This window comes from Neoarius graeffei, chromosome 21 (assembly GCF_027579695.1).
Source record: "Neoarius graeffei isolate fNeoGra1 chromosome 21, fNeoGra1.pri, whole genome shotgun sequence".
Classification (NCBI taxonomy): Eukaryota; Metazoa; Chordata; class Actinopteri; order Siluriformes; family Ariidae; genus Neoarius; species Neoarius graeffei.
Window position 1 is genome coordinate 24,505,898 of NC_083589.1, and position 13,302 is coordinate 24,519,199.

General features: G+C 43.5%; 1 protein-coding gene across 2 annotated transcripts in view; it reads right to left on the reverse strand.

The window, feature by feature from the left end:
- tbk1 (TANK-binding kinase 1) overlaps positions 1 to 13,302 on the reverse strand; it is a 109,199-nt gene that overhangs the window by 76,007 nt on the left and 19,890 nt on the right. For both annotated transcript variants that reach the window (XM_060902864.1, XM_060902862.1), the window contains exon 5: positions 10,298 to 10,479. In XM_060902864.1, coding sequence (XP_060758847.1) covers positions 10,298 to 10,479 — 182 coding nt within the window. The remainder of the gene's footprint in view (positions 1 to 10,297; positions 10,480 to 13,302) is intronic.

Genomic DNA, 13,302 nt, shown 5'->3' on the forward strand with positions numbered 1-13,302 from the left:
AATGAGTGATTTGCGTGTGAAGTATGAGCAGTTTTGAGCAATTAGAAGATTTGTTATGAATTTTTTAGCATGTAAAATTTTGAAGTGAAAATTGATTGACGTATAACTTCTGAACGTTTTATCCTACGTGAAACGTATTTAGTAACTTTTGTCAGCCATGTCTGTAGATGATGTGTATCAATTTTGGTGACATTCCCATGAACGGTCTAGGAGGAGTTGCGCCGTCTTCGTGGCCATGCATTTCGCACAAAAGTAAAATTACCTCACTTCCTGTTGGGCGTGGCTATGCATTCATAGAACTTTTTTTGTTCGTCTCAGTAAGATACATATGTGAACCAAATTTCGTTCCTCTACGACAAACTATATGGCAACCAGGAGCCTTCGAAAAAAGGCAAAATTTTCAAGGCGTTAGGGGGCGCTATAGAGGCCCAGAGCCCCGCCCAGATCTGGGGTTTTGGATCTGAGTAGCGTAGGGGATGCCGATAAAATGATCCAAAATATGCGCGTTTTCGTCCACAGGAAGTGCCCCAAAAAAGGCCGAACAGCGACCGCGACTAAGGAATAATAATAATAATAATAATAATTAAAGCCGCAAGCGGCCTTGACGGGCCCTCGCGCCAGCGGCCAGTGGGGGCGGGGGCATGCGTCCCCGCGAAATACCGTAAAGAGTCTGCTTGCCAAGTTTGACCAATCAGAAGCTGCAATATCATTTGTGCCATAACCAGCACCCCCAGGGGTGAAAGTGCACAAAATTTGGCGGATATGTCAGGAGAGCTATGAAGAGTTTGCGTATGAAGTTTGATGACAATTGAGTAAATAGAAGATGAGAGATAGATTTTTGAAGAATAAATTTTTTGGTTTTTCCCATGTCAGAAGGTGGCGCTATGCTGTACATGAGCGATTATGAGTTGGAGAAATAAGTGTCTACAACAGCAACGCACTATCACAAGGTAGTGGTGTGAAGGAAAAGCATTATGGAATTATTTACCAAAAACCCGTTTTGGAGAAATTGCGTCGGCCAAAAACAGCGCCCCCCATGGACGAAAATTCCCAAAATGTGGTATACATGACATGGGCGGTAGTAAGAGGGTGGCCGTGAAGTTTGACCAAATTTGAGGAAAGATTGGATTGTTTGCCCAAAAATAGCGCCCCCAGTGGCGAAATATCACAGAAAATGGGGAACATGTCAGAAGCCCAATGAGGGATTTGCGTGTGAAGTATGAGCAGTTTTGAGCAATTAGAAGATTTGTTATGAATTTTTAAGCATGTAAAATTTTGCATTAAAAATTGATTGACGTATAACTTCTGAGCGGTTCAAGCTACGTGAAACTTATTTAGTAACTTTTGTCAGCCATGTCTGTAGATGATGTGTATCAATTTTGGTGACATTCCTATGAACAGTCTAGGAGGAGTTGCGCCGTCTTCGTGGCCATGCATTTCGCACAAAAGTGAAATTACCTCACTTCCTGTTGGGCGTGGCTAATGCATTGGCATTACATTTTTGTCCGGCTTAGTGAGATACATATGCGTACCAAATGGCACGCCACTCCTACAAACTACATGGCAACCAGGCACCTTAAAGCGGGAGGCCAAAATCACAACGAGTTAGGGGGCGCTATAGAGGCCCTGAGGCCCGGCTGGATCTGGGCTTTTGGTTCTCAGTAGCGGTGGCAGTCTAAGAAAAAGGAGCCAAATTTCGTGCGTTGTCGACCATGGCAAGCGCCCCAATAAGGGTCTTGAAAAGAGTTTGCTTGCCAAGTTTGACAAATCAGAAGCTGCAATATCATTTCCGCCATAACCAGCACCCCCAGGGGCGAAAGTGCACAAAATTTGGCGGACATGTCAGGTGAGCTATGAAGAGTTTGCGTATGAAGTTTGATGACAATTGAGTAAATAGAAGATGAGATATAGATTTTTGAAGAATAAATTTTTTGGTTTTTCCCATGTCAGAAGGTGGCGCTATGCTGTACATGAGCGATTATGAGTTGGAAAAATAAGTGTCCACAACAGGAACGCACTATCACAAGGTAGTGGTGTGAAGGAAAAGCATTATGGAATTATTTACCAAAAACCCGTTTTGGAGCAATTGCGTCGGCCAAAAACAGCGCCCCCCATGGACGAAAATTCCCAAAATGCGGTATACATGACATGGGAGGTAGTAAGAGGGTGGCCGTGAAGTTTGACCAAATTTGAGGAAAGATTGGATTTTTTGCCCAAAAATAGCGCCCCCAGTGGCGAAATATCACAGAAATTGGGTAACATGTCAGAAGCCCAATGAGTGATTTGCGTGTGAAGTATGAGCAGTTTTGAGCAATTAGAAGATTTGTTATGAATTTTTTAGCATGTAAAATTTTGAAGTGAAAATTGATTGACGTATAACTTCTGAACGTTTTATCCTACGTGAAACGTATTTAGTAACTTTTGTCAGCCATGTCTGTAGATGATGTGTATCAATTTTGGTGACATTCCCATGAACGGTCTAGGAGGAGTTGCGCCGTCTTCGTGGCCATGCATTTCGCACAAAAGTAAAATTACCTCACTTCCTGTTGGGCGTGGCTATGCATTCATAGAACGTTTTTTGTTCGTCTCAGTAAGATACATATGTGAACCAAATTTCGTTCCTCTACGACAAACTATATGGCAACCAGGAGCCTTCGAAAAAAGGCAAAATTTTCAAGGCGTTAGGGGGCGCTATAGAGGCCCAGAGCCCCGCCCAGATCTGGGGTTTTGGATCTGAGTAGCGTAGGGGATGCCGATAAAATGATCCAAAATATGCGCGTTTTCGTCCACAGGAAGTGCCCCAAAAAAGGCCGAACAGCGACCGCGACTAAGGAATAATAATAATAATAAGAATAATAATAATAAAAAACCGAACAAGATCAATAGGGCCTTCGCCCTATAGGGCTCGGGCCCTAATAATAATAATAATAATAATAATTAAAGCCGCAAGCGGCCTCGACGGGCCCTCGCGCCAGCGGCCAGGGGGGGCGGGGGCATGCGTCCCCGCGAAATACCGTAAAGAGTCTGCTTGCCAAGTTTGACCAATCAGAAGCTGCAATATCATTTGTGCCATAACCAGCACCCCCAGGGGTGAAAGTGCACAAAATTTGGCGGATATGTCAGGAGAGCTATGAAGAGTTTGCGTATGAAGTTTGATGACAATTGAGTAAATAGAAGATGAGAGATAGATTTTTGAAGAATAAATTTTTTGGTTTTTCCCATGTCAGAAGGTGGCGCTATGCTGTACATGAGCGATTATGAGTTGGAGAAATAAGTGTCTACAACAGCAATGCACTATCACAAGGTAGTGGTGTGAAGGAAAAGCATTATGGAATTATTTACCAAAAACCCGTTTTGGAGAAATTGCGTCGGCCAAAAACAGCGCCCCCCATGGACGAAAATTCCCAAAATGTGGTGTACATGACATGGGCGGTAGTAAGAGGGTGGCCGTGAAGTTTGACCAAATTTGAGGAAAGATTGGATTGTTTGCCCAAAAATAGCGCCCCCAGTGGCGAAATATCACAGAAAATGGGGAACATGTCAGAAGCCCAATGAGGGATTTGCGTGTGAAGTATGAGCAGTTTTGAGCAATTAGAAGATTTGTTATGAATTTTTAAGCATGTAAAATTTTGCATTAAAAATTGATTGACGTATAACTTCTGAGCGGTTTAAGCTACGTGAAACCTATTTAGTAACTTTTGTCAGCCATGTCTGTAGATGATGTGTATCAATTTTGGTGACATTCCTATGAACAGTCTAGGAGGAGTTGCGCCGTCTTCATGGCCATGCATTTCGCACAAAAGTGAAATTACCTCACTTCCTGTTGGGCGTGGCTAATGCATTGGCATTACATTTTTGTCCGGCTTAGTGAGATACATATGCGTACCAAATGGCATGCCACTCCTACAAACTACATGGCAACCAGGCACCTTAAAGCGGGAGGCCAAAATCACAACGAGTTAGGGGGCGCTATAGAGGCCCTGAGGCCCGGCTGGATCTGGGCTTTTGGTTCTCAGTAGCGGTGGCAGTCTAAGAAAAAGGAGCCAAATTTCGTGCGTTGTCGACCATGGCAAGCGCCCCAATAAGGGTCTTGAAAAGAGTTTGCTTGCCAAGTTTGACAAATCAGAAGCTGCAATATCATTTCCGCCATAACCAGCACCCCCAGGGGCGAAAGTGCACAAAATTTGGCGGACATGTCAGGTGAGCTATGAAGAGTTTGCGTATGAAGTTTGATGACAATTGAGTAAATAGAAGATGAGATATAGATTTTTGAAGAATAAATTTTTTGGTTTTTCCCATGTCAGAAGGTGGCGCTATGCTGTACATGAGCGATTATGAGTTGGAAAAATAAGTGTCTACAACAGGAACGCACTATCACAAGGTAGTGGTGTGAAGGAAAAGCATTATGGAATTATTTACCAAAAACCCGTTTTGGAGCAATTGCGTCGGCCAAAAACAGCGCCCCCCATGGACGAAAATTCCCAAAATGCGGTATACATGACATGGGAGGTAGTAAGAGGGTGGCCGTGAAGTTTGACCAAATTTGAGGAAAGATTGGATTTTTTGCCCAAAAATAGCGCCCCCAGTGGCGAAATATCACAGAAATTGGGTAACATGTCAGAAGCCCAATGAGTGATTTGCGTGTGAAGTATGAGCAGTTTTGAGCAATTAGAAGATTTGTTATGAATTTTTTAGCATGTAAAATTTTGAAGTGAAAATTGATTGACGTATAACTTCTGAACGTTTTATCCTACGTGAAACGTATTTAGTAACTTTTGTCAGCCATGTCTGTAGATGATGTGTATCAATTTTGGTGACATTCCCATGAACGGTCTAGGAGGAGTTGCGCCGTCTTCGTGGCCATGCATTTCGCACAAAAGTAAAATTACCTCACTTCCTGTTGGGCGTGGCTATGCATTCATCGAACTTTTTTTGTTCGTCTCAGTAAGATACATATGTGAACCAAATTTCGTTCCTCTACGACAAACTATATGGCAACCAGGAGCCTTCGAAAAAAGGCAAAATTTTCAAGGCGTTAGGGGGCGCTATAGAGGCCCAGAGCCCTGCCCAGATCTGGGGTTTTGGATCTGAGTAGCGTAGGGGATGCCGATAAAATGATCCAAAATATGCGCGTTTTCGTCCACAGGAAGTGCCCCAAAAAAGGCCGAACAGCGACCGCGACTAAGGAATAATAATAATAATAAGAATAATAATAATAAAAAACCGAACAAGATCAATAGGGCCTTCGCCCTATAGGGCTCGGGCCCTAATAAAAAACCGAACAAGATCAATAGGGCCTTCGCCCTTTCGGGCTCGGGCCCTAATAATTAAAGCCGCAAGCGGCCTTGACGGGCCCTCGCGCCAGCGGCCAGTGGGGGCGGGGGCATGCGTCTCCGCGAAATACCGTAAAGAGTCTGCTTGCCAAGTTTGACCAATCAGAAGCTGCAATATCATTTGTGCCATAACCAGCACCCCCAGGGGTGAAAGTGCACAAAATTTGGCGGATATGTCAGGAGAGCTATGAAGAGTTTGCGTATGAAGTTTGATGACAATTGAGTAAATAGAAGATGAGAGATAGATTTTTGAAGAATAAATTTTTTGGTTTTTCCCATGTCAGAAGGTGGCGCTATGCTGTACATGAGCGATTATGAGTTGGAGAAATAAGTGTCTACAACAGCAACGCACTATCACAAGGTAGTGGTGTGAAGGAAAAGCATTATGGAGTTATTTACCAAAAACCCGTTTTGGAGAAATTGCGTCGGCCAAAAACAGCGCCCCCCATGGACGAAAATTCCCAAAATGTGGTATACATGACATGGGCGGTAGTAAGAGGGTGGCCGTGAAGTTTGACCAAATTTGAGGAAAGATTGGATTGTTTGCCCAAAAATAGCGCCCCCAGTGGCGAAATATCACAGAAAATGGGGAACATGTCAGAAGCCCAATGAGGGATTTGCGTGTGAAGTATGAGCAGTTTTGAGCAATTAGAAGATTTGTTATGAATTTTTAAGCATGTAAAATTTTGCATTAAAAATTGATTGACGTATAACTTCTGAGCGGTTTAAGCTACGTGAAACTTATTTAGTAACTTTTGTCAGCCATGTCTGTAGATGATGTGTATCAATTTTGGTGACATTCCTATGAACAGTCTAGGAGGAGTTGCGCCGTCTTCGTGGCCATGCATTTCGCACAAAAGTGAAATTACCTCACTTCCTGTTGGGCGTGGCTAATGCATTGGCATTACATTTTTGTCCGGCTTAGTGAGATACATATGCGTACCAAATGGCATGCCACTCCTACAAACTACATGGCAACCAGGCACCTTAAAGCGGGAGGCCAAAATCACAACGAGGTAGGGGGCGCTATAGAGGCCCTGAGGCCCGGCTGGACCTGGGCTTTTGGTTCTCAGTAGCGGTGGCAGTCTAAGAAAAAGGAGCCAAATTTCGTGCGTTGTCGACCATGGCAAGCGCCCCAATAAGGGTCTTGAAAAGAGTTTGCTTGCCAAGTTTGACAAATCAGAAGCTGCAATATCATTTCCGCCATAACCAGCACCCCCAGGGGCGAAAGTGCACAAAATTTGGCGGACATGTCAGGTGAGCTACGAAGAGTTTGCGTATGAAGTTTGATGACAATTGAGTAAATAGAAGATGAGATATAGATTTTTGAAGAATAAATTTTTTGGTTTTTCCCATGTCAGAAGGTGGCGCTATGCTGTACATGAGCGATTATGAGTTGGAAAAATAAGTGTCTACAACAGGAACGCACTATCACAAGGTAGTGGTGTGAAGGAAAAGCATTATGGAATTATTTACCAAAAACCCGTTTTGGAGCAATTGCGTCGGCCAAAAACAGCGCCCCCCATGGACGAAAATTCCCAAAATGCGGTATACATGACATGGGAGGTAGTAAGAGGGTGGCCGTGAAGTTTGACCAAATTTGAGGAAAGATTGGATTTTTTGCCCAAAAATAGCGCCCCCAGTGGCGAAATATCACAGAAATTGGGTAACATGTCAGAAGCCCAATGAGTGATTTGCGTGTGAAGTATGAGCAGTTTTGAGCAATTAGAAGATTTGTTATGAATTTTTTAGCATGTAAAATTTTGAAGTGAAAATTGATTGACGTATAACTTCTGAACGTTTTATCCTACGTGAAACGTATTTAGTAACTTTTGTCAGCCATGTCTGTAGATGATGTGTATCAATTTTGGTGACATTCCCATGAACGGTCTAGGAGGAGTTGCGCCGTCTTCGTGGCCATGCATTTCGCACAAAAGTAAAATTACCTCACTTCCTGTTGGGCGTGGCTATGCATTCATAGAACTTTTTTTGTTCGTCTCAGTAAGATACATATGTGAACCAAATTTCGTTCCTCTACGACAAACTATATGGCAACCAGGAGCCTTCGAAAAAAGGCAAAATTTTCAAGGCGTTAGGGGGCGCTATAGAGGCCCAGAGCCCCGCCCAGATCTGGGGTTTTGGATCTGAGTAGCGTAGGGGATGCCGATAAAATGATCCAAAATATGCGCGTTTTCGTCCACAGGAAGTGCCCCAAAAAAGGCCGAACAGCGACCGCGACTAAGGAATAATAATAATAATAAGAATAAGAATAATAATAATTAAAGCCGCAAGCGGCCTTGACGGGCCCTCGCGCCAGCGGCCAGTGGGGGCGGGGGCATGCGTCCCCGCGAAATACCGTAAAGAGTCTGCTTGCCAAGTTTGACCAATCAGAAGCTGCAATATCATTTGTGCCATAACCAGCACCCCCAGGGGTGAAAGTGCACAAAATTTGGCGGATATGTCAGGAGAGCTATGAAGAGTTTGCGTATGAAGTTTGATGACAATTGAGTAAATAGAAGATGAGAGATAGATTTTTGAAGAATAAATTTTTTGGTTTTTCCCATGTCAGAAGGTGGCGCTATGCTGTACATGAGCGATTATGAGTTGGAGAAATAAGTGTCTACAACAGCAACGCACTATCACAAGGTAGTGGTGTGAAGGAAAAGCATTATGGAATTATTTACCAAAAACCCGTTTTGGAGAAATTGCGTCGGCCAAAAACAGCGCCCCCCATGGACGAAAATTCCCAAAATGTGGTATACATGACATGGGCGGTAGTAAGAGGGTGGCCGTGAAGTTTGACCAAATTTGAGGAAAGATTGGATTGTTTGCCCAAAAATAGCGCCCCCAGTGGCGAAATATCACAGAAAATGGGGAACATGTCAGAAGCCCAATGAGGGATTTGCGTGTGAAGTATGAGCAGTTTTGAGCAATTAGAAGATTTGTTATGAATTTTTAAGCATGTAAAATTTTGCATTAAAAATTGATTGAGGTATAACTTCTGAGCGGTTCAAGCTACGTGAAACTTATTTAGTAACTTTTGTCAGCCATGTCTGTAGATGATGTGTATCAATTTTGGTGACATTCCTATGAACAGTCTAGGAGGAGTTGCGCCGTCTTCGTGGCCATGCATTTCGCACAAAAGTGAAATTACCTCACTTCCTGTTGGGCGTGGCTAATGCATTGGCATTACATTTTTGTCCGGCTTAGTGAGATACATATGCCTACCAAATGGCACGCCACTCCTACAAACTACATGGCAACCAGGCACCTTAAAGCGGGAGGCCAAAATCACAACGAGTTAGGGGGCGCTATAGAGGCCCTGAGGCCCGGCTGGATCTGGGCTTTTGGTTCTCAGTAGCGGTGGCAGTCTAAGAAAAAGGAGCCAAATTTCGTGCGTTGTCGACCATGGCAAGCGCCCCAATAAGGGTCTTGAAAAGAGTTCGCTTGCCAAGTTTGACAAATCAGAAGCTGCAATATCATTTCCGCCATAACCAGCACCCCCAGGGGCGAAAGTGCACAAAATTTGGCGGACATGTCAGGTGAGCTATGAAGAGTTTGCGTATGAAGTTTGATGACAATTGAGTAAATAGAAGATGAGATATAGATTTTTGAAGAATAAATTTTTTGGTTTTTCCCATGTCAGAAGGTGGCGCTATGCTGTACATGAGCGATTATGAGTTGGAAAAATAAGTGTCCACAACAGGAACGCACTATCACAAGGTAGTGGTGTGAAGGAAAAGCATTATGGAATTATTTACCAAAAACCCGTTTTGGAGCAATTGCGTCGGCCAAAAACAGCGCCCCCCATGGACGAAAATTCCCAAAATGCGGTATACATGACATGGGAGGTAGTAAGAGGGTGGCCGTGAAGTTTGACCAAATTTGAGGAAAGATTGGATTTTTTGCCCAAAAATAGCGCCCCCAGTGGCGAAATATCACAGAATTTGGATAACATGTCAGAAGCCCAATGAGTGATTTGCGTGTGAAGTATGAGCAGTTTTGAGCAATTAGAAGATTTGTTATGAATTTTTTAGCATGTAAAATTTTGAAGTGAAAATTGATTGACGTATAACTTCTGAACGTTTTATCCTACGTGAAACGTATTTAGTAACTTTTGTCAGCCATGTCTGTAGATGATGTGTATCAATTTTGGTGACATTCCCATGAACGGTCTAGGAGGAGTTGCGCCGTCTTCGTGGCCATGCATTTCGCACAAAAGTAAAATTACCTCACTTCCTGTTGGGCGTGGCTATGCATTCATAGAACGTTTTTTGTTCGTCTCAGTAAGATACATATGTGAACCAAATTTCGTTCCTCTACGACAAACTATATGGCAACCAGGAGCCTTCGAAAAAAGGCAAAATTTTCAAGGCGTTAGGGGGCGCTATAGAGGCCCAGAGCCCCGCCCAGATCTGGGGTTTTGGATCTGAGTAGCGTAGGGGATGCCGATAAAATGATCCAAAATATGCGCGTTTTCGTCCACAGGAAGTGCCCCAAAAAAGGCCGAACAGCGACCGCGACTAAGGAATAATAATAATAATAATAATAAAAAACCGAACAAGATCAATAGGGCCTTCGCCCTATAGGGCTCGGGCCCTAATAATAATAATAATAATAAAAAACCGAACAAGATCAATAGGGCCTTCGCCCTATAGGGCTCGGGCCCTAATAAAAAACCGAACAAGATCAATAGGGCCTTCGCCCTATAGGGCTCGGGCCCTAATAATAATAATAAAAAACCGAACAAGATCAATAGGGCCTTCGCCCTATAGGGCTCGGGCCCTAATAATAAAAAACCGAACAAGATCAATAGGGCCTTCGCCCTTTCGGGCTCGGGCCCTAAATATCAGTAAGCTCAAAGCAGCACATGACAATGATATTTGCATCATGGGTTAAACTCAAGCTTTCCAAGCATATGGACAGTTTTGGGGTTTTTTTAGGAACACTCCACCAGGTCTTACCAGGTACTCCTCTGTCCCGTACAACGACACAAACTGTTCATCATCTTCCAGCTCTCTCGCTGCCCCGAAATCCGTAAGTTTGTATACAGAGCGTCCATCTTCCCCAATTACACGCATGATGTTCCCTGGTTTAATGTCCCGGTGGACTATTCCGTACTCCCGCAGGTGGTTCATTCCAGCCACTGTGAACATCAGAAAAGTCAGAACAGCGTTAGCCGTGTGCACAGTCCCCTCCAAAAGTATTGGAACAGCAAGACTAACTATTTTGTTTTTGCTAGACACTGAAGACGTTGGTGTTTGAGATGAAAAGATGAATATGAGATACTAGATCAGAATTTCAGCTTTCATTTCCTGATGTTTACATCTACAGGTCTTAAACAACTTAGAACCTGGCACCTTTTGTTTGAAGCCACCCACATTCCAAGTGATCAAAAATATCAGAACATGACTGACGGGTGTTTTTTTTTTGTTTCCCAGGTGTGCCCTGATGACTGGTTGATTGGTTTATTGATTGATTGATTGATTGATTGATTGATTGATTGATTGATTAATAAGAATAAAAAACAGTTAATATCTCTGAATATCTACTCTTGGTTTGAGCCCTGGGTTTCACACGTGAATAATACATTTGTTGTTAAAAAAGGATAAACCAACATGAAGACCACAGAGCTGCCTATGGGTGAAAAGCAGTTATTTTAAACCTGAGAAAAGAAAAGGGGACAGGATCTGCTCATGGCCCAAAAAACACACTGCCAACACAAGAAAGGATTTCATCAGGAGGGAAAAGTGGAAGGTTTTAGACTGGCCAAGTCAGTCAATCACCAGACTTTAACCCAACTGAGCATGCATTTCACCTCCTGAAGAGGAGAAACCCCCCCCAGTAACAAACAACTACTGAACGAAGCTGCAGTACAAGCACTGAAAAGCATCACAAAGGAAGAATGCAACAATTTGCTAATGTCAGTGGGTCACCCATTTGAAGCAGTTCTTACAGGAAAGGGATATGCCACCAATTATTAAATGTTATTCACGTTAATTGGAATATCTACCCCAATACTTTTGCTCAAATAAAAATTGGGTGGGGGCGGCACGGTGGTGTAGTGGTTAGCGCTGTCGCCTCACAGCAACAAGGTCCTGGGTTCGAGCCCCGGGGCCGGCGAGGGCCCTTCTGTGTGGAGTTTGCATGTTCTCCCCGTGTCCGCGTGGGTTTCCTCCGGGTGCTCCGGTTTCCCCCACAGTCCAAAGACATGCAGGTTAGGTTAACTGGTGACTCTAAATTGACCGTAGGTGTGAATGGTTGTCTGTGTCTATGTGTCAGCCCTGTGATGACCTGGCGACTTGTCCAGGGTGTACCCCGCCTTTCGCCCGTAGTCAGCTGGGATAGGCTCCAGCTTGCCTGCGACCCTGTAGAAGGATAAAGCGGCTAGAGATAATGAGATGAGATGAAAAATTGGGTGGTCTGCCACTAAAGGTCCCATGTTGGCCAACACATCTAGGCGTAAATATCAGGAAACGAGTTGAAATCTATCACCTCATAGTTACCACGTACATTAAGCCAGTATCTCACTGGGCTGCGACATCTTGCGACAAATTGCGAACGTCATTCGCGAGAGAGTTTCAAAAGTGTCTTGAAACATTTGTGGGGCTTCTCAATTTCCTCATGTGAGTCGCAAAGTGTCGCTCCTTCGTCGCTGAAATTTTGAACATGCTCAGAAAATTTGTGCGACAAAATTTCTTTCAAAATAGCCGCAAATGCGTCGCTGGTGTCGCAAAGCCGTCACAAACCCTTCTCAAGTCAGTTTCCGTGAGACAGGAAGTGCGAGTTCAGCCAGTATCTCAATGAGCTGCGACACCCTGCGACTAGAAGGAGACACAACAATTGCGATAAATACGAATATCAATTCAGTGCGATTCCAAGTGAAAATTGTCGCTAATTCGCATTATTTTATCGCAATAATTGTGTCTCCAACTAGTTGCAGGCCGTCGCAGCCCAGTGAGATACTGGATTTAGAGCAGCAATAAATATTCCCTCACCAGACACTTTTCCCCCTCTCTCTCTTTAAGCTAATAAGACAAAATACACAGCTAGACACATCACAGATACAAAACTCTCCATCCAGCAGACTTTCCCATGAGAGAAAACAAGCACTTACATTCGAGACTCCTTCCATAAATGTTAGATAAATATGTCCTGACAGAAAACTTCACCACATATGATTATGCACTGTTAAAAGAACTTGTGATTTGAATTACAACAGGCACTACTGTCAAATATGGAGTCAATAAACCTGAATTTGAATTTAACAAGAGTGCTCTGAGAGCACAATATCTCCCGCTGGCAACTCGGCCATAACTCTGGTAAAATGCGACTGAATTGAACAAAATTGCAATATGCGTATTAGCAACATATAACAAAGAAACCTGACAAGTTTCGTGAAATTCCTCCAAACATTGCGAGAGGAGTTGATTTCAGAAGGTGAGCACCCTTCCTGGGATGGACGGACATCGCCACGACATAATCCCTCTTCGGGCCTTTCGGCCAGCGGGGGATAAAAATTGTAAGGGAAGTTGATTTCAGAAAGCAAGCACACCTTGATGAAATTGCCAAAGTACAAGTTTGTTAATAATCAAGCGCATAACTCTGGGAAAATTTGCCCAAATTGAACGAAATTTCAATATGCGTATAACTGTCATATAACAAAGCCTTTTGCCAAGTTTGGTGAAATTCCTCCACAAATTGTGAGAGGAGTTGATTTCAGAAGGAAAACACATTCTCGTGAAATTGTCAAATTATAATTTTGTTAATCAAGGACTGTAACTCTGGTCAAATGTGACCGAATTGAACGAAATTACAATCTGCGTACTACCGACATAAAGAATCCTGTCGAGTTTCGTAAAATTCCTCCAAACATTGTGAGAGGAGTTGATTTCAGAAGGTGAGCACCCTTTCCGGGATGGACGGAAATCGTTTTATACCCAGAGGGGTATAAAAATTAAAAAAAGAA